The 25,204-nt window shown below is 55.5% G+C and overlaps 2 protein-coding genes across 11 annotated transcripts in view; both read left to right on the top strand.

Moving 5' to 3' along the window:
- MGRN1 (mahogunin ring finger 1) overlaps window positions 1–21,528 on the top strand; it is a 63,866-nt gene extending 42,338 nt beyond the window's left edge. For 2 of the 9 annotated variants that reach the window (XM_030001870.2, XM_041120248.1), the window contains exons 9-17: window positions 9,046–9,114; window positions 11,283–11,442; window positions 13,117–13,226; window positions 14,161–14,226; window positions 16,800–17,023; window positions 17,970–18,093; window positions 18,642–18,687; window positions 19,339–19,446; window positions 20,761–21,528. In XM_030001870.2, coding sequence (XP_029857730.1) covers window positions 9,046–9,114; window positions 11,283–11,442; window positions 13,117–13,226; window positions 14,161–14,226; window positions 16,800–17,023; window positions 17,970–18,093; window positions 18,642–18,687; window positions 19,339–19,446; window positions 20,761–20,873 — 1,020 coding nt within the window. In that variant the 3' untranslated portion in view covers window positions 20,874–21,528. Of the gene's footprint in view, window positions 1–9,045; window positions 9,115–11,282; window positions 11,443–13,116; window positions 13,227–14,160; window positions 14,227–16,799; window positions 17,024–17,969; window positions 18,094–18,641; window positions 18,688–19,338; window positions 19,447–20,087; window positions 20,133–20,760 lie in introns of all 9 variants that reach the window. The other 7 variants (XM_030001874.2, XM_030001873.2, XR_005931445.1 and 4 more) reach the window with 7 other exon arrangements.
- Window positions 21,529–21,996: 468 nt separating this feature from the next.
- NUDT16L1 (nudix hydrolase 16 like 1) lies at window positions 21,997–25,158 on the top strand. Of its 2 annotated transcripts, XM_030002284.2 has the most exons (3): window positions 22,001–22,268; window positions 22,834–23,094; window positions 24,095–25,158. In XM_030002284.2, the coding sequence occupies exons 1-3, from the start codon at window positions 22,041–22,043 to the stop codon at window positions 24,566–24,568; spliced, it is 963 nt and encodes a 320-aa protein (XP_029858144.1). In that variant the 5' UTR covers window positions 22,001–22,040; the 3' UTR covers window positions 24,569–25,158. The 2 variants fall into 2 exon arrangements, with proteins under 2 accessions (XP_029858145.1, XP_029858144.1); XM_030002285.2 differs by lacking the exon at window positions 22,834–23,094 and having other exon boundaries at window positions 21,997–22,268.
- Window positions 25,159–25,204: the final 46 nt, after the last annotated feature.

The following is a 25,204-nucleotide window of genomic DNA, read 5'->3' as shown; positions in this document are numbered from 1 at the left end:
GCACCAACACCGGCTTGGTTTGGGTCACCGATGCACTTGTCTGGTTCCTTGCGAAGTTCACTCCTTTGCAGTTCAGGTCATTCCTGCTACATTACTTCCTACAACATACAACTCACATCACAGATTATTTTTCCCTCAAGGTTAAATGTCCTTGAGGCACACATTGGGTCTCCCCATCCTTCCGCATTACCCACCAAGTACACCCAGGTCCCTGAGCAAAGACAATCCCACTAATGGGTTTGCCTTTTCCCATGGGAGGAGAAATCCACACTGCCTTCCCCAGCCACTTCCCCATGTGCACTACAGGGACCTTATCTCCTCCCACAGTATGTAGGGGTTTTGTTTGGGCAGGACCAGGACGGTTAGCAGATCCTCTGGTGTTAACTAGCCAAGTGGCTTCTGCTAAATTTGTATCCCAATGCTTCCATGTCCCATTGCCTAGCGCTCTCAACATAGTCTTCAACAGTCCATTATATCTCTCAATTTTTCCAGATGCTTGCGGGTGATAGGGTATGTGGTACACCCACTCAATGCCATGTTTCTTTGCCCAGGAGCTTATGAGGTTATTTCGGAAATGAGTCCCATTGTCTGATTCAATTCTTTCTGGGGTACCATGTCGCCATAAAATTTGCCTTTCGAGGCCTAAGATGGTGTTTCGGGCAGTGGCATGGTTTACAGGGTACGTTTCTAGCCAACCAGTAGTTGCTTCCACCATCGTGAGTATGTAGCGCTTGCCTTGGCGTGTTCGTGGCAGTGGTCCAATGTAGTCAATTTGCCAGGCCTCACCATATCGAAAACCCAGCCAGCGCCCTCTGTTCCAGGGAGACTTTACTCTGGTGGCTCGTTTGATTGCAGCACATGTTTCACATTCATGAGTGACCTGTGTGATGGCTTCCATGGTCAGGTCCACCCCTCGATCACGAGCCCACCTATATGTTGCATCTCTCCCTAGATGTCCCGATGTCTCATGGGCCCATCGAGCTACAAATAGCTCACCCTTACGCTCCCAGTCCAGGTCCACCTGAGCTACTTCTATTTTGGCAGCCTTGTCTACCTGTTCATTATTTCGATGTTCTTCAGTGGCACGGCTTTTGGGCATGTGAGCATCTACATGACGTACCTTTAAAGTCATGTGTTCTACACGGGCAGCAATGTCCTGCCACAATGCTGCTGCCCAGATGGGTTTACCCCTGCGTTGCCAATTGGTCTTCTTCCATTGCTGTAGCCACCCCCATAGGGCATTAGCCACCATCCAAGAGTCGGTATAGAGGTAGAGTACTGGCCACTTTTCTCGTTCAGCAATGTCTAGGGCTAGTTGGATGGCTTTCACTTCTGCAAACTGACTTGACTCGCCTTCTCCTTCAGTGGCCTCAACGACTTGTCGTGTGGGACTCCACACAGCAGCTTTCCACTTTCGATGGTTCCCTACCACACGACAGGATCCATCAGTAAACAAAGCATAACGCCTTTCGTCTTCTGATAACTCATTATATGGTGGTGCCTCTTGGGCACGAGGTACCTCCTCAGGCGTTGCTCCAAAATCTCTGCCTTCTGGCCAGTCCATGATCTCTTCCAGAATTCCTGGGCGGTTAGATTTTCCCAGTCGAGCCCGTTGCGTAATCAATGCTATCCACTTACTCCATGTAGCGCTGGTTGCATGATGTGCAGAGGGGATGTTTCCTTTGAACATCCAGTGTAGCACAGGCAATCGTGGTGCCAAGAGGAGATATGCTTCTGTACCAACAACTTCGGAAGCGGCTCGAACCCCCTCGTATGCTGCTAGTATTTCTTTTTCAGTCGGGGTGTAGTGGGCTTCTGATCCTCGGTACCCCCGGCTCCAAAACCCTAATGGTCGACCTCGGGTTTCTCCTGGAGTTTTCTGCCAGAGGCTCCAGTTGAGACCATGCTCCCCAGCTGCAGTGTAGAGTACATTTTGTACATCTGGTCCTGTCCGGACAGGCCCAAGAGCTACTGCACGAGCTATTTCCTGTCTGATATGCTCAAAGGCTTGTTGTTGTTCAGGGCCCCATTCAAAATAGTTCTTTTTCCGCGTTACTCGATAGAGAGGGCTCACAAGCTGACTATAACCTGGAATATGCATTCTCCAGAACCCCACAAGGCCTAGGAAAGCTTGTGTTTCCTTCTTGTTAGCTGGTGGAGACATAGTTGCTATCTTGTTGACCACATCCATAGGGACATGACGGCGTCCATCCTGCCATTTTATTCCCAAGAACTGAATCTCCTGTGCAGGTCCCTTGACCTTGCTTTTCTTTATGGCGAAACCAGCTTTCAGAAGAATCTGAATTATTCTTTTTCCCTTCTCAAACACTTCTTCTGCCTCGTTGCCCCACACGATGATGTCATCTATGTATTGTAAATGTTCAGGGGCATCGCCTTGTTCCAGTGCCGTTTGGATTAGTCCGTGACAAATGGTAGGGCTGTGCTTCCACCCCTGGGGCAGTCGATTCCAGGTGTATTGGACACCTCTCCACGTGAAAGCAAACTGTGGCCTGCACTCTGCTGCCAAAGGAATGGAGAAAAATGCATTGGCAATATCAATTGTAGCATACCACGTGGCTGCCTTTGATGCCAGTTCATATTGGAGCTCTAACATGTCTGGTACAGCAGCACTCAGTGGCGGTGTCACTTCATTCAGGCCGCGATAATCTACTGTTAACCTCCACCCTCCATCAGACTTTTGCACTGGCCATATAGGACTATTAAAAGGTGAATGAGTCTTGCTGATGACTCCTTGGCTCTCTAGTTGATGAATCAGCTCATGGATGGGAGCCAGGGAGTCTCGGTTTGTCCGATATTGCCGGCGGTGCACCGTCCTGGTAGCGATTGGCACCTGCTGTTCTTCAACTCGCAGCAATCCCACAATGAAGGGATCTTCCGAGAGGCCAGGCAGGGTAGATAGCTGTTTGATCTTCTCTGTGTTTACAGTGGCTACACCAAAAGCCCATCGGTACCCCTTTGGGTCCTTGAAGTACCCTCTCTTGAGGTAGTCTATGCCAAGGATACAAGGGGCCTCTGGGCCGGTCACAATGGGGTGCTTTTCCCACTTGTCCCCTGTCAAGCTCACTTCAGCCTCCAATACAGTCAATTCTTGGCATCCCCCTGTCACTCCAGAGATCCAGATGGGTTCTGTGCCCCTGTACCCTGATGGCACCAGCGTACACTGTGCACCAGTGTCTACCAAAGCCTTATACTTCTGTGGGTCTGATGTGCCAGGCCATCGAATCCACACAGTCCAGTATATCCGGTCATCCCTTTCCTCCTCCTGGCCGAAGGCAGGGACCCTCTATTGCTGTTCCTCATCAGAGTATTCACTGTCTGACCCTTGCGGTGCCAGACCAGAAGTCCCCTCACCAGAATCAAGGGAGGTGGTTTCAGTTCTTTTATGCCTGGAGGATCGCTGATTGCTTTCTTGGGCCTCTACAGCAACAACACTGACAGCCTTCTTCTTGGGCGACCCCTTCTTAACAGCTGTCTTCCCTCTCAGTTCACGTACGCGGGCTTCCAACTTAAAGGTGGGTTCACCATCCCACTTCCTCATGTCCTCCCCTTGGTCACGCAGGAAGAACCAGAGCATACCACGTGGCATACGCCCTGGGCTCCCTTTCCCTCTGACCGGAGCAGGAGAGGACTGATTTCTTGGAGCATCCCTAACAGCCAAGGCACTGTCCTGTAGGGATGAGGAGACACAGAGATTTTCTTCAAAGTTTTGGAGCCAAGATGACACTTTCTCCACAGTTGGTGTTTCCATATCTGGGCAATACATTGCTGCCAAGCTGTTAGAATACGACGCTGGGGCACCTTGAATCACCTTTCTCCACATGGCCCGTGTGCACAGGACATCCTCTGGATCTTTTGAGACTTCCTCATCATCTAGATCACTGTAGATGACTTCCACCACTGCTAACTCTCTCAGGTACTGGATGCCTTCATCTGCGGTAGTCCACTTTTCTGAGGAATTCACAAGATCTTCCTTGAATGGATATCTTGCCCTCACACTTGAGAGAAGCCGGCTCCAGAGACTGCAAATTGCTCCTTCTTTTCCAATTCCTCTTTCAATTCCCCGGTTTCTAGCGAGGGATCCCAGCTGTTGGGCTTCCTTGCCTTCCAGTAGCTGACTGTCGGCCCCATTATCCCAGCATCGGAGCAGCCAAGCAGGGATCCGCTCACCTGGCTGGCGGCTGTAGTCTTTCCGCAAGTCCCGAAGTTCTGAGGACGTCAGGGACCGGGTAGTTTCCGCTTCCTGTTTAAGTTCCTTCACTCCTTCCTCCAATTTCTTTATTGAAGGACCAGGTTCTAAATTAAGGCTTTCCTCTTCTTCTTCTTCCCTTACTAATCGATGGTATGGACCTGTTGATCTCCTTATCCATTGTTTCCTTTTCACTACTGGGGCAATTACTGTGGTGGTTGTTGTTGTTTGGGTCCCTATCTCAAGCATGGTGTCCTCAGATGCAGTCTGGGTCCCTGCCTCAACCATGGTCCTCTGAGAGTGTTGAACTATGGCTCGGTAGGCATAGGCCAAGCCCCAGTACAGTGCCAGAAGCTGCTGGTTTTCATTGGGATAGGCAAGGCACCCTTCTATCAGGTGGCGCGCCAGTTTGCCAGGGTTACTTGCCTGTTCAGGTGTAAAGTCCCAGATTATGGGAGGTGATAACCGTCCTAGGAATCTGCCCAAATCCTTCCATATACCCTGCCACCCAGGGACCGGTCGCTTGAGGGCACATTTCAGTATTGCCTCACCCGAACTTGTCTTCTCTTATACCAGGATGAGACCAGATTCCACAATACCCATAATACACCACCAGTATTAATTATTAATATTGAACAACTCACATAAGGGTGAACAAGGACCTCAGGAGCCTGCATAATAAAACCATTCACATCAATGCCTGGTAGGGAGAGGGAGATGTGTTCCCTCATCTCCTCCACAAGATAGCTTCCACAATACAGCAAAGCCATCAGTGCCAGGACAAAGCACATAGATATTATTTGTATTAGCATGTTCCCGAGTTCCTTCATTCTCCCCACAAGATAGCTCCCGCAGCACAAAAAAACCATCAGTGCCAAGGCAAAGCACACAGCCATTATTTGCATTACCATGTTCCCAAACTCAGCAAGATAGAGATAAGCAAGCAGCCAACAAGCTCCGTGACCTGCACAGGAGCTTGCCACTTAATAACTAGCTAAGGCACGCTTAATGCAAAACTGCCGTTGTCTTGCCCCACGTTGGGCGCCAAAAAGGACTGTGGTGGGTTGACCCTGGCTGGGTGCCAGGTGCCCACCAAAGCCGCTCTATCACTCCCCCTTCTTAGCTGGACAGGGGGGAGAAAATATAACAAAAGGCTCGTGGGTCAAGATAAGGACAGTTTAATAAAATGAAAGCAAAGGTCGCGCGCGAAAGCAAAGAAAAACAAATGATATTATTCTCTACTTCCCATCAGCAGGCGATGTCTGGCCACTTCCTGGGAAGCAGGGCTTCAGTACGCGTGGTGGTTGCTCGGGAAGACAAAAAAATGCCTTCCCTTCCGCCTCCCTTTACTTAGCTTTTATATCTGGGCTGACGTCATATGGTATGGAATATCTGTTTGGTTAGTTTAGGTCAGCTGTCCTGGTTATGTCCCCTCCCAAGATCTTGCCCTGCCCCAGCCTGCCATTGAGGGAGGGGGCAAAAATGTTGGGGAGACAGCCTTGATGCTGTGCCAGTGCTGCTCAGCAGTAGCCAAAACACTGGTGTGTTATCAACACCTCTCTAGCTACTAATGCAGAGCACAGTTCTATGAGGGCTGCTATGGGGACTATTAACTCCATCTCAGCCAGACCCAATACACCAGGTCAGAAAAGAGCCACTAAACAGTATCAGTTAATCATATACCAAAATCACATTTGGTAATTCACTATCTGCCTCACCAGTGCTGTGCAGAGACTCATGGCCTGTCCTTCAGACTTGCTCATGCCTAGTGACAGCAATATTAGCCCTCGCTGCCAGAGCTTTATCCCAGTGCTAGTGGTGAGTTACTTGCCTCTCCAGCCTGACGTCTATTCTGAGCCCTGCGTGTCCTAGACTGACCTGCATTCCCCTCCCTTCCTTGGTGCTTAACTTGGCTGTGTTGCAGCATGATCTACAGGCTAGCTGATCGATCTGGGTCCCACAGGTATTTTTAATACAGAGAGACAGAGACTATTTCAGAATGGTGTCTATCGAGCATGTGAAGGCAGGTTTGTAATGGGAACATCCCATGAAGGGAGAGCTTGTGTGCTGTGCTGGAAGAGGCTGCCTGAGCGCTAAGGGAGCAGAGCAGTGTGATGCTAGTGGTGCCTCTTTCTCACATATTCTTCCGATCAGAGAATAGCGTTCGTGAGCTGATGAAAAGCCACTCATTTATCTTGCTTGTGGGTTGGGGGGGGGGGGGGGGGGGGTGGTTTAAAAAAAAAAACAAAACAAACCAGTGCTTACATGGCTGTGAGCTCTCTTGAGCCGGTGTTGGGTTACTGTGCACACTAGCGCAGTGTGTGTAGCATTCTCCATTTAGCACTCTGGACTCCCCAAATGGAGGGCTGTCTTGCTGGAAGTGCTCTCTAGGGAAGTTCCCACCCTACCACAGCATGGTTAGCTGACTCCTGCAGTGAAACAGTGTGTGCTTGTCTGTCTTTACTGGCAGAGCGTATACCTTCCCACTCAGTGTTTGGTTGTGGGTAATTTTTTTTTATTGGCAGTTTGTAAAATGTAATGCTTGTATGTTCTCTCCTATGGCTTTTAAAATAGAAGGAAGCTCTTGCTAGAAGAACACACAGTACCACTGAAACTGAGATAGCATCTGCACCCATGAGAGCATAGAGCAGAGGTATAGAGTATATGTCTGGAGTAAACCATCTGTATAACATTGTACATTCTTCCCCATCACTGCTTTTCTTTTGCCTTTCCCTCCTTGCCATTGCCTGGATTGCCGGGTACCTTTTGTGTGCATCGATCTCTAAAGCTCTTTGGGAGCAGGAGGCAGCAGCTAATGAGCTGAACTGCTTTGTTCTCTCAGCTGAGATCAGTTATAATGTATCTACCAACCTGTTTAAAGAAATTCAGCATGGATGAATACAAACAGATGGATCAGCAGAAAAACATGACCTGGACTTGGCCAGTGGCTCCTGTGTGCATCAGCTGAGGCTGTATATAGCAACAGAAGCCTTTGGAAGGATGACGTGGTGCGGGATGGGTTGGAGAAACGTGGAACTGAACTGCATTGAGCACAATCACCTACTCCTTATTTACTCCTACTCTTTTAAAACCTAGAGATCTTTCTAGTAAGAGCCATGTTGCACTGCTCACCCTTTTCCTACTGGGACATGAGCTTCTTGGGGTTTTTAGAGGCAAGCAGTTAAAACAAATGTAGAGGGTTTGGTCTCTTCCTTCCTGACCTCCTCTTTGCTTTGAGCTGACCACTTCTGCACTCACTGTCACTCATGATGATTCCCTGAGGAGTCAGGATGCTGTAACAAGACTCTCTTTGAAATGTCAAGTTACAAAAGGACATCTCCCACGTAATTGTTCCCAAACTTCCTGGGTGAGTTGTGAGCTACTGCAGAGGATTTTGCTCAGCAGTCCAACAGCTGACCTCATTGCCATGAAATGCAGGCCTAGAACAGATTGTCTGTAAGCTGCATGCCGAGTTAAACGGGGAGGCTCTGGAATTAGTCTGTTAAAGCTGCTGTGTCCCAGCTCAGAGCATTTCTGAACTGGCAAACGGGCTGGATGTAGCTAGCTCCTGCACCCATCTTGGCATGTGACATCTTCTGCAGCACTGAAATCCCATGGCAAAGCCATTGCTCTTCTGAGCACCTGGCCTGACAAAAGGAGAGGAGAGAGGCCAATTATATGTGGAAATGCCAAAAGCCCTGGGGTTGATGAGCTGTTGAAGTACTGGGCTCCCGGTGGCTTGGCTTCACTGCATGGTGTCAAATGGACAGTTACAGGATGGCAGGAAAGCGTTTCCTTCCCCTGTTTGCAAGATGTGTCAGTTTGATACCTTGCAGACCCTTCACCCACCTGTTGTGGGTTTTTTTGCGGAGGAGCATGCCCTGCTCTGGGGAAGCTGCTGTGTAGCACCAAATCTCGGGGGACCGGTACCTTTGTGCATCCTTGTAGAGGCTGTTCCTCACAGCTGTAAGAGTCTTGCGCTGTACTTGCTGGCTAAGCTAAGGAACAGGGGAGAACACCCCGCAGTGCAGAGGGGACTTGCCTTGCTGGCACTTGAACTGTCAGCCTTTCCTGCCTTAGTGCTTTAATTCAGCTGCTTGGGTGAGATTGCAGGCAGGTGCCAGCATTTGCATAAAGGCATGGCTTGGAGGAGTATGCCCCAGGTTTGGGGCTGTGAGCAACTTCCATCTGTGCCTAGAGCACTTTCTGCCACCACACACCCCGATTTAGAGATGCCACCAAGGGCCTAGGGATGGTAATAAATGACACTGCACTAATGTAGGGTTGTCCCTCGAGTGCTTCTCATGCTAAGGGAGATGGTTTGTCTCTCTTCAGTAGCTTGAACTTATGCTCCCAGGTGACGAACAGGGAAGTGATGTGCAGCCATTGATATGCCAGTAACGAGCTGTTGGCACAGCACCTCTGCTGAGGTTACAAAGATGGGTGGAAGTTCATCTTGGTTAAAGTTAAGCAGTACTTCACAGAAGGAAAGGACTGTGGAAGGCTGATTGCCTCTGGCTTATTTAATCTATGGGTGCATGTTCCCTCTTGATCTCTGAGACAAGCAGAGTATTTGTTTTTTAGATTATTTTGAAAGTGGCAAAAGTGGCCAGTTGGGCTCCCTGCTCAGACCAGACAGGATGGGCACCACTTTTTGAGCAAGGAGAGACTCATTTTCCCAGCTCTCCTTTGCGATACTTTTTAACTTTTTCGTGTAGCTATAGGGGAGCTGGCTGTTGTGGGTGTAACATGGACATTTTGACATGGGGAGGGGGAAGGTGATCACGAAACAGCAATGACAGAGCAGCTGGCACTCCAACTGTTGTCTTCTTCCCTAGGTTGACCGGGTGAGCTATCTGCTTCAGGAGATCTACGGCATTGAGAACAAAAACAACCAAGAGACCAAGGTAAGGGTGCTCAGGAGGCTCCTGCTTTTGAGCTTAACTATGGGGCTTGGCAGGGCAATGTGGAGGTGCTTCCCAGAATGACTGTCAAGTGTGTGTCATTCCTGCAGGCACTGAAGAAGCCCAGGGATCACAAGTCTTCACTGTTGTAAGGCCCAGACAGTCAGTGGAGTTGTGCTGAGATAATTTTAGATAGTGTGAGACTCTGGAGGATGTTCCCTGAGGCTGGGATTGCTGGGACAGAAGGGCATCAGTGCCCCGTGGGTGTTTCAGAGCACTGATTTTTAAGGCTTGTAGAGACAGCCGTGGGACAGTGTCGCTGCCTCTCTGCAGTCAAGGCAGTCATGCGTGGTGTCTGTTCTTTGCTCCTGCGGTTCCTTTATGTTCTCCTGTTTAGGGGGGGACCGCATGGTCCTGTAGCATTGCAGGGAACTGAGCTCTCTAGGGCTTGCCGGTGTCCAGAGAGCAGCCTGCATTCCCCAACAAGAGGGAGCACAGGGGTATATGTGCAAATGCTGTAACCAGAAACATTACCCATCTTTAGGCAGGACCTTCTGCTGAATCCCAGCTTGCTGCACAGCCCCGTGCAGATTATGGGACTGCTTTATGTTTGCTTTAGCCTTACGAAGAGCTGCCCTTTGCTGCCACCTGGGCTGCAGAATGTACCAAGTGCTGACCTGAGGATCAGATGGCTCTGGTGCGTGTAGTGCGTGATTTGCAAACAGAGGAGTAGCCACAGAGCAAGACAAGCAGGATTTCCTCTCCAAGCAATGCAGTGTCCTGCCCAAAGCATCCTGTGATCTCTATCTGTCTGTTCCAACAGGTAGCACCTGAAGAGGCAGGAGGAAGAAGTCTTTTCAAAGATTTTTCTTGCACAGGATCTGTTTAAGAGGATTGAAGGCTTCTGTTTGGGTCCTCCAGGGTCTTGTGATGATTCTCTTGATCCAGCAATCATACATTTGTGGCCCATCAGACAAGTGGCCTGGAGCCATTTTTGTTCTTCCTAGTATACTTAGCAAACCGTATGAATGGGAAAGCAAAAAGCCTGCCCTCCCTACCTCCCAAAATAGATGAGGAGTGCATGTGACGGGGCAGACAGGCTTGCAGCCTTTTGCTGACATAGTCAGGAGGCTGGGTGCAGATGTGGCAGCAGCAGATGCTGTATATTGCTGTTTACACCAAGGTTGCCTGTGGTCTAGCATGTTTTAGCCCTGGTAACCAAAGGGGCCTTGTGAAGTGGGACCAGGCGAAGGTGGAGGGTGGCCCATGCTGGGTCATCAGTTTGGTGGGCTCTGGCATAACTTCTGTGGCATTGGTGGGGAGACTGGGGTTCTCGGGTGTCAGTGAAGAGAGCTCTTGTGGTTGGAGAGTGGCTTTCTCCTCCCAGCAACAGCTTGGTGGCTGTAATCCAATTTGTGGGGCTCTGAGTGACTGAAAGATTAGTGTGATGCATGTTCATGTTGAATGGGTTCACACTGACCTTTTTACCAGGGTAGCTGTGAGCAGGTGAGCATCCCAGGCTGGTTCTTCTGCAGCTGCATCGATGCTTGTGCCAGCACAGGAGCCTGGTGGAGATGCTGTGGCAGGAGAACCACTCACTCCATCACTTGTTCAGAGGATCTGTGGAAAATGGGCTAGGCATGGCCGGAGTGCCGCCTCCTGTCCAGCCCAGGGGCAGCCTGACTTGCTGCCTGCCTCAGTTTTGTGCCCCCTCCTTTGGGGGGCTGCTCTCTCCCTGTGGACATGGGGCAGAAAGGCCAGACTGCCAAAGAGCCTGCTTCCCTGCTGACCCTAGGAGCCACCAGGCTGACAGGCAGGAGCTTGTCGTTGGTTCCCCTCAGCCAAGGGCATCCCTACCCCAAAGGGGCTCCCCTCAGCACACAGCCTAGCTCTGGGGAAGCACAGCAATGCTGTGAATTCACAGTACAGTGCTCTGGTCTCTGGCCTTTAGTGAGCACAGAGCAGAGCCCTGAGAGGAAGGAGTGTCCATAGCAGGGCTGTGTGGGCTGGAGCTTGCTCTCCTTGAGAAACACTCTGCTGAGAGCTGTGGAAAGAGGATGCCAGCTCTCTCAGAGACTTTTGGGTGGGAAATTTTCCCAGGCTCCAGAGTCCCTTGGCAGTTCGGCGTGGCCCTTTCCATTCACATGACAACATCTTGCCTCTCATTGCAGCCTTCAGATGACGAGAACAGCGACAACAGCAACGAGTGTGTGGTTTGCCTGTCTGACCTGCGCGACACCCTCATTCTGCCCTGCAGACACCTCTGTCTCTGCAATTCCTGTGCTGACACCCTGCGCTACCAGGCCAACAACTGCCCCATCTGCAGGCTGCGTGAGTATGTGCCCAGGAAACAAGGGCATCTTTCTCCCTCCTAGGCTCCTGTTAAGTCAGTACAGCCTGCGAGAGGCATCGTGTATTTTATATACCCTACCCCAAGGCTCAGCATCAAACATGCTGCTGTTCTCACTGGCATCTGGAGATTCCTGGCACCTAAAATAACTGTCCTTAAACAGGGAAGGAGGAGAGCACATGGGAGAATGGCCCTTTGTCCAGTGCCTCCCTGGCCACTTGGCCTCTCCCTGGGATGGATCTGGAGGTGCAGGTGCTCTGAGCTGTGCCATGTAGGCAGTTCTTGTGTTTTGGTGAAGATGATAGAAAATCCCCCAAAGGAGGGGGGTGGTTTGTCCTGAGAGCATCTGGCTGAGACGGCAGCCATCCTCACCAGAGGGCTGCCCAAGTACTTTGCGTGACTTTTTTTTTTTTTTCCCCCTCTGACAACCTTACTTTGACTTCACCAGGGAGGCAGAGATAACAGTCAATTTGGAATCTTTTGCTTTGCCAGGAGCATTAGGAGGATCTACTTAACCCCTGCATTGCTCAGCTCCCAAAAGATGGAAAAAAATACCTGTTCTGACACTCAGACAGCACTTGCTGAATTCCATGTCCTTTCTGAATAGCACAGAGGCACAGGAGTCTCTTGAGAAAATGCCTATGTTTTTGCTGGAATAGACAGATTGTGTGTTTCACCCTGTGCTTGGTCTCTGAGGTATTTGATTGTTTCTAATGGATACTTCTCAGGAAAAGAAAAAGGAGCTTAAGACAGATGTTTGGCCTGAGAAATTAAGTCTAAACAGTTCAAACTTGGCAAAGATACAGTAACCAAAAGGAAGATCTTATCAGAGGAAGTGCCAGACAGCTTTGACTATAAGTAGCACAACTTAAAACACAGGAACAGCATTATCTCATCTGCATGCTGCAGCAGAGTAGGTTGTATTTGTTTGGAAAGTGCCCCCATGGAAGACTTCCTGGGAATCTGCTTCTGGGGAGTGCAGAGGCAGCAAGGATAGATTTGCACCTCTGTCCTCCGGCTCTACACTGATCTTGCAAGCGGCTGGGTGCAATAAGAACTAGAGAAATGCCTGGGCTTTTCCTTATGTATGAGCAAGTTCTTACAGCTGCATCAGAACAGATGTCTGGCTCATTCCTATGCGCCCTTGGCACAGAGGAACTAACAATATTAAAGATCTGCAGATAGAAAATGGGACTGTGGGCAGGGAGTGGAGATCAAAGCTGTTGTGGTGGGAGGACCAAGGGATCGCTGTGCTGGAGACAGGAGTATAGCCACTAACCCTCTGGCTGGGTTTGCAGCTATTGCAGTGCACTGCCCAGGGCCAAGCTCATGTTTTTCTTACTGTGTTGTACAGTATCAGGCCCGAAGCACCTCTGCACATGAGTGTAGCAGGGCAGGCAGTGCCTATTCTCCGCAAGGGCTGCATGTACCCAGCCTTTTTTGGCCAGCAGATCTCTTTCCTGTCTAGATCAATTGACCAGAAGCTAGCCCACAGCACTTGGCTTTGGTATGCTCCATGGCCCTGCTCCCCATGCACACAGGGAGTTCCCCCATACCGACAGTGTGTCTGCAGCAAGCCAAGGAGCTCTGGCATGCAGCTGACATGGCCTGGTCCTGCTTGGCCATGTGCTTACCTGCCTACTGTTCTCTCCTAGCCTTCCGTGCCCTGCTGCAGATCCGGGCTGTGAGGAAGAAGCCGGGGGCTCTGTCGCCGGTGTCGTTCAGCCCTGTCTTGGCACAGAGTGTTGACCATGATGAGCACTCTGTAAGTACCTCACAACCCTGTGTACAAAGCCTGGGCGCTCGTCTCAGCCTGAGCAGGCAGCTTGTGTGTGCACGAGTTGCTTGGCCTGATGGCTGGCATCCCTGGGGTCTCAGGAGGTGTGCTCAGGCCTTGGAGCGATATCTTCCTGAGCAGCGCAGCCTCTCTTGTCAACCCTGCTAGAGAGCCAGGATCTCTTCTCTTGTGGGTTAATAATATGACTGGTTTTAGCCAAGTACCCTCCTGTCTTTTGGAGGAAACAAATCCACAGAAACCTCAGTCTGAGAAGGTTTCTTGGGGCCTGTCCCAGCAGAAAAGTGGCAGACTCTGGGCATGACAGGGTGGGAGCTGGGAAAATGGGGAGGATTACAGTTTGACTTGCACGCACATCTGCGTGGCAGCATGCTCTGATGAAATGCCTTTGGCATTGGGGTTCCCAGCATGGTAGCAGAAAGACCTCTTTGTGTCAGCCTCCCTGAGTGATCGGGGTCTCAGCAGGCAGCTGAGGGAGCGTGGGATGGAAAGTGTGGTGCTGGTGGCCTTGGGGCCAGGTCGCACATCCTTGGTGTGGTGAGGGCAGCAGCTCATTGCCTGAGCAGTGGTGTTACACAGCTGACTGACAAGACACGTGAGATCAGAGTGAGGAGAGGGAGATCTTCATCTAGATCATCTTACAGACTTCATGGGAGGAGAAAGATACTGTCACAGAAAAAGCCTGGCTTTATCCATCTGCCCTCTGCAGCGTTGTAGCCCTGCTGCCTTCAACTGGGGCTAAGAAATAGGGCAGGGGAGAAAACCGGAGGGTGTTTGTGAAGCAGTGTGGTGTGGAGAGGAAGCAGGTGCTGTCAGCTGGAGCGAGGTGAGGAGATGCTGTGTGTCTCTTCATGTCACTAATCTCAAGAAACAACTTCTTTAAAACATGGTTTTCTCTTGACAGTGTCCCTTTAAACCCCTTAAAGTGAGCACTGTCTCACTGCCCAGCAGGAAACCTAGAAGGGAAACAGTAAGTGGATTTGGTTGTGTTTGCTCCTATGGCAATTCTTAGCTAGTGGTGTCACTAGCACATGGAAACGTTACACATGCAAGGGCTTGCTAACACGCTGGGTTTGACTTGTGCCCCTGCACGGGCTGCGACACTCCATGTACTGCCTCCATGTTAGTGGTGAGATGCTCACACCCTGCATGGACGATCACTAACCTCTGGTTTGCGTGCGGAGTAATAAGCAAGATGGAAGCAGCTTGCCACAGGGGTCTGATGCTGACTCTCAGGGACTGTCCCCAGGTCCTGAGCCTGGCTGCTTTATAGTTCCTAGCCAAGACATTTTCATAGCTTTGTAGGACTGTGGGCAAGCTGCTGTCCCCTTGGCTCACCCAAAAGTTTCCTTGCACTTGTCTCATCCCCTTGGCAGTTTGGCCTGGGCACATCTTATTGTGGTTTACACCCCGGTGCTGGGATGTAGAGGTAGACAAATAGACGCAGTTGGACCAGGTCTTGTATTCAGGAACACTGGGTGCAATGGGCTGTTTTGCTTTTACAGACACAGGAAGGATGGAGCTTGTTTTGTTGGGGGATTCTCAGAGTTGGTGTGCGAGTGTGTAACTGGAACACTGTGCTGTGGACAGGATGAATGGCAATTGTGGGGGACCAGGAGCTGGGAATGGGAAAGGTGAGCGAGGGCCCCAGGCCAGGAAAGGTCTGTTTGTGCCCTCTTTGTGTACTCCCATCAAAGGCAGCTACAGCTGTCACTGGTGTCAAGGAGTCTGCAGTTTTCTTTTGCTCAAGCCGGCCTAGGTTCTTGGCCTTATGAGGAATGTGGCTTGCTGTGCTTGTCACGTCTGGAGAAAACCTGAGGCTGGGTTCAGGTAATCAGGCTATTGCAAGCTTGGCATGATCCTGGCTCTCTACAAGCCTCCTACACTGACTAGCAGTGCTGCTGGAGCAGTGGGCTCTATGGGTGGTCTAGTGGTAAGTGTCCCAGGAAAGAGCTGTGTCTCTTAGGGTTGTTTAAAAGCTCAGTAACTTGCAGCAAGGGTGTTGTAGCCATTGGCTGAGAAATCCTCCTCCAGCCTTTGAGCTGTGTTGCAGACCCTGAGCTTTCACCACAGCGAACCAAAATGAGCAGCTTTTGAACCCTCAGGCCTTAGTCTACACAGTCAGGAGAAAATGTCCCAAACATGAGCTAGGGGTTTTTGTCTCCCTGACTTTTCCATCCACAAAATAGCACCTCTGAGCTGCTGTCTGGAAATGAAATGTTTTTGTGGAGATGGCTTTTGGCCCCACCACCTACAGGTGGCAGCAACTGTGAACTGATTCCTTGTTCCGCTGACTTGGTTATCTTGCAATCACCAGCTGTGGTCTTCAGTGCAAGCTCATAACCTTCACAAGACCAATACTTGGGGGATGTGGGTTGATGCTTGACCCCAGCTGCCACTTGTTCTTTCCTCCCTGTCAGATCTAGCTCCTTCTGTGACCACAAGTGAGTCAGTTCAACAGTCAACTCCCACCAAATTAATGGCTTTGTTGGAACAGGTTACTGGGCAGGCTCAACTGCAGCTGTGTGATTGGGAGATCAGGCACAGAGAAGCTACAGGAGCTCATGGCCAGGCTTAGCAGCAACACGCCATCTTAGGTACAACATAGAACCATCTCCCTGAGGACACAGGACTGAAACAGCTCAATTTAATGTAAGCCTGAACTGCTGCAGTCTTGCCGCTTTGTTTGCAGCTGGCTGGGCTGAGCTGCCTATGGCTTGCTGGGTTGCAGCATAAACCCCACTTGCCTCTGAGTCCACAGGATCTTTATGATTAGGAGGATTTTTGGAGTTAAACCAGTATTGGTTTAATGGCTTTGCAAGAGTCCCTTTGACTGGCAGCTTAGTGAGTTACAGAGGGAATGGGAATTGGTGGAGTTTTGCCCTCCCCACCCTTACAGGGTCAGTGATTCTGTGATCCCTTTCCTACCTTTTAGCAGAGGCGACTGTGCAGAAAGCCAGCGTTAGCAGCTGAGAGGACTGAGACCATGGGAGAAGTGAAAGTGGTGTAGGCTCCAAGGACCAGCTGTCAGCTGGGGCACACATACTGCCCTCCTTTGTCTCTCTCTTAGTGACACTGGTGGTGCTGTGAAACAGCTGTGTGTACCAGGGCTGGAAGCATAATTAGGGTGCTTATTGAGCTAGAAGGGTCTCTGAACCATTAGAGGAACTTTTAGGAAAAAAATCCATATGTATTTCTTAGCAGCTTTGTTAGGAACCTGCTTTCTCACCCTCCTTGCCCAGCTTTTGAAAGTACGGCGGGGGGGTGTCCAGCCATGTTCCAGCTTGCTGAGATGCCCAGTCTCTCAAGCATTGCTCTGGAAACTTACCTGGAACATCATGAGCGTTACAACCCAAAGGGGAATGTGTGGCTGTTGCAGGGAAAGGAGGCTGAGGGTCCCTGGAGAGGTGGCTGTGGGGATGGGCTGCCTGGGACCGCAGTGTGGGAGGTGCAGGGCTGGGTTGCAGCGAGGCCTCCCCTTTCTAGGGGGGCTTCCAGCCTAGTGAGGGTTTCTTAATGTGCTCCTCTCTTTCTTGCCCACAGAGCTCTGACAACATCCCTCCGGGCTACGAGCCCATTTCCTTGCTGGAAGCGCTGAATGGCCTTCGCTCTGTTTCCCCGTCCATCCCGTCAGCTCCGCTGTATGACGAAATCAACTACTCTGGTGTGGTGGATGGGATGCCGCCTGCGAGCCGACCGCTTGTTGGGATGGACAGAGCTGTAGAGAGCAGCCACCAAAAGGGGAAGCGGAGCAAGTCTCCAGATAGGTCAGCACCAGGGGTCCACTCCTCTTGCAAGCCCTGAGGGCTTGTGGCCACACACACTGGGAGCCAGGAGAGGGCTCTGGCTGGTCTCATCACTGGTAGCGCTGCTAACTCAGAATTTTAGGAGGCCAACAGGTACTCATGCCAGTGAGACAATTGGGTCATCACCCCTGTGTTCAGCCTGAGGTTACCATCTTGTGTCCCCTTAAGGGCTGGTTTTGTCACCAAAAGAAAGAGTTTTTTTAACAACAAGAATTTAATCCAGACTTTGGATGGAAATGTCTCCTTTCCAATGCAGTTAGTCCCTCAATTTGCATTTGACATCCAAACCTTGTTGGATTTCAGCTTTCCATGGAGCTTCCCAGGAACAAAAGAATGGGGTGAGAAGTGACCTGAATTTCAGAGAACAAAATGCTGAATGAGATCCTTTAGTTGTCTGAAGCCTCCTCTACTGGCCTTGTGATGGAGGATGTAGGTGTGGACGCCATGGAGTGGGCAGCCCACCGTAGGTGTCCTTCACGTGTCCCTTGCAGGGCTGTACAGATGGGGTCAGACTGGGTTTGTTCCTGGCACTCCTTGCTGTCCCCCATTCCAAATTTCCCTCTGGGAAGGGAGCCCCTGCAGGTGTGAGGAGCAGCATGGGACCTGGGCCTCTTGCTTTCCATGCAAAGGCAGATTTGTCCAAGTTGTGTTACTGTGCCGGAGCTCTGCACCACTTGGGTCTGCCCCAGAAAGGCTGCTGCTGCTGTTCTCCATTTAGCTGTTACTGGAAGGCCCTGGTGAATTTAGCTCAATAGTTTGAGCTCCTGCTCATGCATGTTGGCTTACACTGCTGGTGAAGGGACAGGGCAAGGGTGGTGACAACTTGAGCTGCTGCCACCAAATCTGCCAGGGTGTGCAGTGATGGCAGCACTGCGGCTCCTTGCAAATGGAGTTTCTCTTGCCGCAGCACACTACGGTCTCCCTCGTCCCCAATCCACGAGGAGGATGAAGAGAAGCTTTCCGAGGACTCTGACTCGCAGCCAGCACTGAGCGGGGGTGAACTGGTCCTGAGAGAGACCAGCTCTCCAGAAGTAAGTCTGTGCTGTGCTGGGGAGCTGCTCTGAGCCAGAGCTCTTCTAGGGGGGGGGCTTCTTCTGGGACAGCGGAGGTGCCTCGTGAAGGGCCATTGCTTCCTCAGTGACATGACAAAGATGAGCTGCTTAGCATGAGTGGCCTGGAGCCAACGGTCTCAGCTGCCTTTATTTACCCGTAGGACTCCATGGGGAAGGACGTAGCCGCTCCCTGTGCCCCTAACAAGTCTTTGGGAGCTGGGGGGTTGGAAAGCCACTTGGCTGCAGCCATGTCAGAGCTGACCTTCCCCCAGCTTCTTGGAGGAGCCCAGCAGTGTTTGGGGCAGGGGTGGAAGCTGGGCATTGCTGGGCTTTCAGCACCTGCTGTTGTTGCCTGTAAAACCCCTCCATCCTGGCCCACGGTGCCACAGGACTGATGCGTGGCCCCTTGGTCGCTCAGGGAGATGCGTGGCCCTGCGCGCAGCTCTTTGGAGAACGCCAGAGCAGGAGACAAGCGCAGCAAGGGCCTCCAGCCCGCAGAAGTAACCTGTGCGGTTCCTCTTTTACAGAGTGTGGCAGGGGAAGAGATTGAGGAGGCCTCATCCCTGCAGCAGGGTGAGTGTGCGCTCAGCCGTGGGGGCAGCCAGACCTTGTCGTCTTGTCCAGCTCCGCTGTGGTGGGATGGGGACAGCTGGGGAGTGGACATACGAGTTCAGAAACATCTAGCCCCTGAAATCCCGTCTCTGAGCTGCTGTGCTTCACCAGGTCTCTACTACTTCCCTGTTCTTTCCTGGGAAGTGAGGGAACAAAATCAATAGATCTGCCTGGTGTATTTGCCAAGCATCTCTTCTTGCTGTAAGCTCTCCACAAATAGAGCTGTCCACGCCATGGGCTGTCTCCTTGCACGGCTGAGGGGGGAGATGGTTGCGTGCACCAGTGTGGTCCTGGTGAGACCATGGCTGCAGTACTGGGCATGCAGGATGTGCCCCATGTCTTTCGGATGGGTCTCTGGAGCTCGCTCAGCATCCAGAGGGCATGAAGATGGGGTGGGAGGGGGGTGCTGGGTGCGTTTTGGGGCATGAGCCTGCATGTGAACAGAGCTGACCCTTTGGCACTGTGACCTGGGCCAGTCTGACCGGCTCTCCTGAGACCTCTGGGGGGCTGGGGGACCTTCCTCACCTGGAAGACCTCAACCTGTCCTCCTGGCCACGTGCCCCTGCAGAGCTGGTCTGGGGACTGAGGGGCTGTGCTCTCGGCTGGTTCTAGGTAGCCGCCCGCCCTCCGTTGAAGACGTCCTGCAGGACAGCAGCTGCGGCGAGCACAGGAGCCTGACGCAGTCGGAGAGCGACCCTCCGGTAGACGTCTACCTGCCAGGTAATGGCCGCGCCGTTGGGGTCAGAGGCGCACTGCTGACCGGCTGCACTCGCGGCTCCGGTTTGGGGGCCCGGGAGGGTTGTGGACCGTGTGCCTGACCGTGGGCAGCCTCCCCAGCCTGGGTGGCGTGCTGCAGCCTTGGGATGGGACAGGAACACACCTGCCTGGAGCACGGGCTCCGCTACCTCCCAGTGGGCAGAGTGAGCTGTGGGCGAGGGGGGCTAACACAGAGGTAACTTGCCCCCCGCCCTTCTCTCTCCTCCTCCCTCACCCTTTTGTCTCTGTCCTTCCCCTCCTTTCTCCTCTCTGGGCTGCAGCTGCTCGATGGAACAGTTTATGTGACAGTGGCCTCAAGTGCCTGCCCCCACACCGCGCTCCTGCTTTCGGCCAAGGGAGGGGAACCATCTGGGCCGATGTGGGGGGCAGTGGGCACCCCTCTGCCGTGGGGCGGTGTTGCGGCGGGGAGGGCCGTGGAGTGCCATGCTTTGCTGGCAAGCGTGGCCGTGGGACGCTGCTCTGTCCTGACCCCCGACTGTTGTCGTTGCAGCCTGTTTTCTTCCGTAGAGTCGCAGTCTGTTCTGAGTACCTCTCTAATGTCTCCTTCCCTCTCTGTCTGCCTTCTTCCCTCCTGTCTTGGGCAGCACTGGGTCCTGATTCCTGCTCTATTGGTATAGAGGAGTAAGCTGGTACGTCGTCTTGTTCTTCTTACGCATTGCTGTTGTGTGGGGCAGCAGGACCCCTCCTGGGAAGGCCGGCAGCCAGGCGAGAGCGGGGATGGGACTGATCCTGGCCATTGGGGCAGGGAAGGAGGGGGCAGCAAACCAACCAGCCGGCACTGCTGGCCCTGTCCTGGCTCTGTTCCCATTCCTGGCACCACCATCCCTGCACCCCACAGGGGGGCCCTGCTCTCCCGCAGTGCGAGGACCCCAGGCAGGGCAGCAGAAACCCCGGCCCTCCCCACCAGCTTCTGCTGGGCTCCTGGGTGAGGGCTCTGCTGCCTCATGGGTACCATGAACATCCAGGCTCCTGCTGGCTTCTCCCAGGCTGGTGGCAGATCATGTGTCTCCTTTAGTGTCCTGTGTCCCACCCCTGGCGCTTGCTGAACCTGCATCTTAGCAGGGGCAGAGGGGATGGAGCTCGTGGGCTCCAGCTCCGTCTCCTGCGGTCAGTCCAGGGTAGGAGGGGGTGGCAGGGGTGATGGTCTCCTTGGCCCACGCTGCCCCTCTCCCCAGGGCCGAGCACCCTGCCTGGGCTCTGGGTCTGACCCCAGAGCTGGCACTATTGGGGCTGAACCCCCCCCTTCTCCTCGCTCAGGCTCATCCGACTTCACCAAGACGCTCCCCGGCCGCGGCACCGGCAGCCCCACGCAGCCCCTTCTCTTCGAGCAGACGCGTCTTCACCTGGAGGACGAGCAGAGCCTCTCGTGAGCGGGGGCCGGACCTCCCTGCCCACGCCACCGGACCCCAGAACCCACGCACAGCCTCTTCCCCCACCTCCCCAGCAGGACTGGCCCGCGCTCACTGCTCCGGGGATGCAATGCGGCGTGTCGCACCGGCGCGATTTCGGCACGGCCCAGCTTTTTTTAAAGACGTGCATGTTTCCTGGCGGCGGTGGGTAGGGGCTGGCGTCGTGTTTTCACGTGGGGGGGTGGGAGCCGGGGGGGGGGGGGGGGTTCGGGGTTAAAATCGGCAGATGAAGGACACTACCGTTGTATATTTTGTACACACCGAGCACAGCCCTTTGCTGTCACTGCCCCTGTACATAGCTGCGGCCCCCCACCCCCCCGCCTGTCCCGGCAGCTCCTCTGGGTGCTGGGGTGAGCCTTGCCGGGGCGCAGGGCTCCACGGAGGGGGGGCGGGGAAGGCCGTGGGGGTCAGCCCCGTCCCACCCCCGTTCGGGTGTGGGACGGGGCTGACCCCCACGGCCTCCCCCCCCCCCCGCCTCCCCGCAGAGCCCGGCGCTGCCCACGCCGTGTGCCTTGTTCTGCTTCTGCGGTGGGTCGCGGGGCGAGCCCCCCCCCCCCCCCCCCATCCCTTATTCCCTTCCCCCTTTATGTTTGTAGTAATAAACCCGTGGAGCAGCCCCGCGAGTCCGTGCTTCGTGGGGAGCGGGGACCCGTCCCCCCTCTGCGGCGCCCGCGGGGGCTGCGCCAGGCTGCCTGCGGAGGGGCGGGGCCGGGGAGCGGAGGGGCGGGGCCGGGGAGCGGAGGGGCGGGGCCGGGGAGCGGAGGGCGTGGCGGACGCGCGAGAGGGGGTGGTCCCCCTGCCCTCGCCCGCCTCCCTCCCGGCGTGCTCTTCGGCGCGCCCGTCCCCTCAGCTTTGATCTCATTGGTCGCGGGCGCCGCCGGCCCCCGTGCGGCCGTTGCCTAATGTGGCGAGCGACGAGGGCAGCAGCGTCCGCTGCCATTGGCTGCTCGCCGCGATTGGCCGCCCCGCCGAGGGCGGGCGCGGGGGTTGCGGGGCGCCGCCGAGCGCCCATTGGCCCGGCGGCGCGCGGCGTGCCGCCACTGGCTCTCGCGGCCGCCGCTCCCGCCCTCTCGTCGCCGTCGCCGCCGCGCTTGCGCGCAGCGGGCTCCCGGAGCGGGCGGCGAGGCGATGGCGGCCATGGGGGCGATGGCGGCCATGGGGACGCTGCCGGCGGGCGTGGGGGCCCTGCCGCCGCTGCCGACGCTGGGGGTGCCGGGCGTGCCCGAGCTGAAGCCGCTGACGCGGTACGAGGCGATGCGCCTGGGCCCGGGCTGGAGCCACTCCTGCCACGCCATGCTGTACGCGCCCAACCCGGGCATGCTCTTCGGCCGCATCCCGCTGCGCTACGCCGTGCTGGTGAGGGAGGGGGCGGGCGGGGGAACGGGGACGGGGGCGCCGGGAGCAGCGGGGAGGGGGGCGGGCGGGCCCTCGGGCTGGGGCGGGCCGGGCCGGGCTGGGGCGGGCCGCGGGCTCCGGGGCGGGGGGGGGGGGGGGGGCGGGCTGAGGGCAAGGCGGGCGGGCCCGGCCGGGCGGCGCGGCGGCTCTGGCTGTCCGGTAGTTCCTGTGCAGGGCGGTAGCGTCAGGCTTGGCCGAGGCGGCGGCGGGCCCGAGCCCGGGGGGGGGAACACCCCCCCCCCCCCCCCCCCCCCCCGGGACACCCGGGCTGTGCGGCCGGGGCGGACCCGCCACGGCTCCCCGGCCCCGGGGCCGCGGCGAGCTCTCGGAGACGGTGTCGGTGAAACGGTCCTGGATGCGCTGGAGCTGGTAGGGGCCGCGCCGGAGCGGCCGGGAGGCTTCCCCGCGCCCCTCCGCCTCCGCGGAGAGGCCTCCGTGGCGCCGGGCCGGGGCGCCCGCGTCCCCTCCCCGCCCCCCCTCCGGGGGCTCCGCTGTGCCCCATTAACACCATGCGCCTCTATTGCAGATGCAGATGCGATTTGACGGACTGCTGGGCTTTCCCGGGGGGTTCGTGGATCGCCGTTACTGGTCCCTGGAGGACGGTCTGAATCGGGTGCTGGGCTTGGGTTTGGGCTGTGTGCGCCTGACGGAAGCTGACTATCTGTGCTCGCACCTGACAGAGGGGCCACATCGCGTGGTGGCACACTTCTACGCCAGGCAGCTGACCCTGGAGGAGCTGCATACCATCGAGATCAGCGCGGTGCATTCCCGAGACCACGGGCTGGAGGTGGGACATCCAGGGAGGGGGCGTGTAGAGCTCTGAGCGTTAGCCCCAGGGAAGATGAAGCTTCCCTCCTAGGTCTGCTGGGCTGCCGTCTCTCGCAGCCCAGCGGGGGAATGCACCGCATGTAGAGCTACCGACGGCGAGTGCCGCGCACCGCCGCGTAGCGCCGGCGTTAGGAGGTCTGGCTGTCGGCTGGGGTTGTGTCTCGGGCTGCGGAGCGTAGCGAGCTCGAGCTCCGGCCTTTCCCGGCGACCGCCCGTGTAGGGAAGAGCCCTATTTACCCGCTCAGCCTCAGGACGCGGGTGAGGTCCGTCTCGCATCCGGTGGGCATCTGCCCCCGCCCTGGGCTGAGTAACCTGGACCGGAATCGCGACCCTCGGCGCGGTGATGTGTTGCTCCAACCCGAGTTCTCCCAGGCTTGCACGGAGGCAGTGCGGGAGGCAGCCTTCCTCCCGGGTAGCTGGGTCCGGCTGACGCCCCGGGTTAGAGCGCGAGAGCTAGAGTCTCCCAGCGCGCCCGCGAGGCGCTCGGCAGGTTTCGGCAGCTGCGTGAACGGAGGCAGTTGGCCCTGGGTTGTGGCGCGGTTGAGGGGGACGCGTGGGTAAGCCGTGGCGTCCCCAGGCAGGGCAGGGTGTGGAGGGGGAAGCGGGGCTCCCCGTAGCGGCCTGGGGCAGCGGGATCCCCCCCAAAGGGGCAGGAGGGGGAACGGAGCCAGGGCTGGGCGCAAGGGGCTGGGCAGGGAGAGCAGGGGCCTGGCGGGGCTCGGGGAGGGGCAGCGCAGGGGCTTCAGCCGGGCTGAGGGCAGGCAGGCGAGGGCAGGCAGGCGAGGGCAGGGGTCGGTGCGGGGAGGGACGGGCAGGATCTGGCAGCCGGGGCAGGGTGGGCCTGGGCCGTGGGCTGGCGGGGTGCTGGGGCGAGGGTGTGGGGGCAGAAGGAGGTGGAGGGGGGGGGGGGGGCTGGTGCTGCCGTGGCCCCTGCTGAGCTGCACTCCGTGCTGTTGCAGGTGATGGGCATGGTCCGCGTCCCCCTCTACACCCAGAAGGACCGCATGGGCGGGCTGCCCAACTTCCTGGGCAACTCCTTCGTTGGAACCGCCAAATTCCAGCTGCTCTTTGCCCTGAAGATCTTGAACATGGTGCCGGAGGAGAAGCTGGCCGAGGCTGTGGCTGCCACGCAGAAGCCGAAGAAGCCGGCCATCGACCAGGCATCAGGGGTGACAGGAAACCTGCCTGCCGCTAAGCCGGCGAATGAGCTGGCGGTGCCCGCTAAAACAGGCAACGAATTGGCAGATAGGGCAGAGAACCAGGCAGCTGCGCAGGCAGCGGTCGAGGCAGCAGAGCAGCCGGTGGCTGGGCTGGAGAGCGGGGCCATAGTGGAGCAGCTGGCGGCTGTGCCAGCGGCCGAGGCGGTGGAGCAGCCGGCGGGGCTGGGGGCAGACGCTGTGGCAGAGCAGCCGGTGGCTGAGCCGATGGAGTGACGCCGCCATGTTTGCACTTGATTAAAAGTGGGTGAGACTAGAGACTTTCTTCTAACTTTCCGACCCGTCGCTGGCTGCAGTTGCTGCCCACGTGATTCCACTGCCCAGCTGGGAGGGTTTGGGTTTGTCTGAAGCAGGGGAAAGCTATGTATTTTTATGGCCATTAAACTCTAGCGAGCTTCCCAGATCAACCTGCACAGCGCCCTGCAGAGAGTTCATGTGCTTACGTGAGGGTGCCGAAGCCTTAGAATTATGCTTTGATTTCAGGGACGCACTGCTGCTGTCAGGTCCCCGTTTCATTTTTAAGGAAGAAAACATCTTATTTTTTAAATGCCCTGTGTTGACTTGGATGCAGCTGTGTGGGCAGTGGACACAGCTGAGGGACGGGGCTGCTGGTCAAGCACCTCTGCCAGCGTCGGTGGAATGGCTCCCCTCTGCCGGCGGCGGTGCGGCCGGGCTCCCGCTCAGGGTGCTGGTGTGGCAGGATGGCGTGCACCGTGAATTCCCTCTGGGGCGTGGGGGAGTGCTCATGTGGGTTTCTACCTGGAGATCTGTGGGAGCAGGAAAGCGGAATAAATGGCTTTGCTGAACGCTTCGCAGTCAGGATCATTCTTGACCGCTGGTGCAGACCGTGCG

This window comes from Aquila chrysaetos, chromosome 25, assembly GCF_900496995.4.
Source record: "Aquila chrysaetos chrysaetos chromosome 25, bAquChr1.4, whole genome shotgun sequence".
NCBI lineage: Eukaryota > Metazoa > Chordata > Aves > Accipitriformes > Accipitridae > Aquila > Aquila chrysaetos.
The sequence above is the reverse complement of the archived record's forward strand: the minus strand, read 5'-3'. Positions and strand labels throughout refer to the sequence as shown.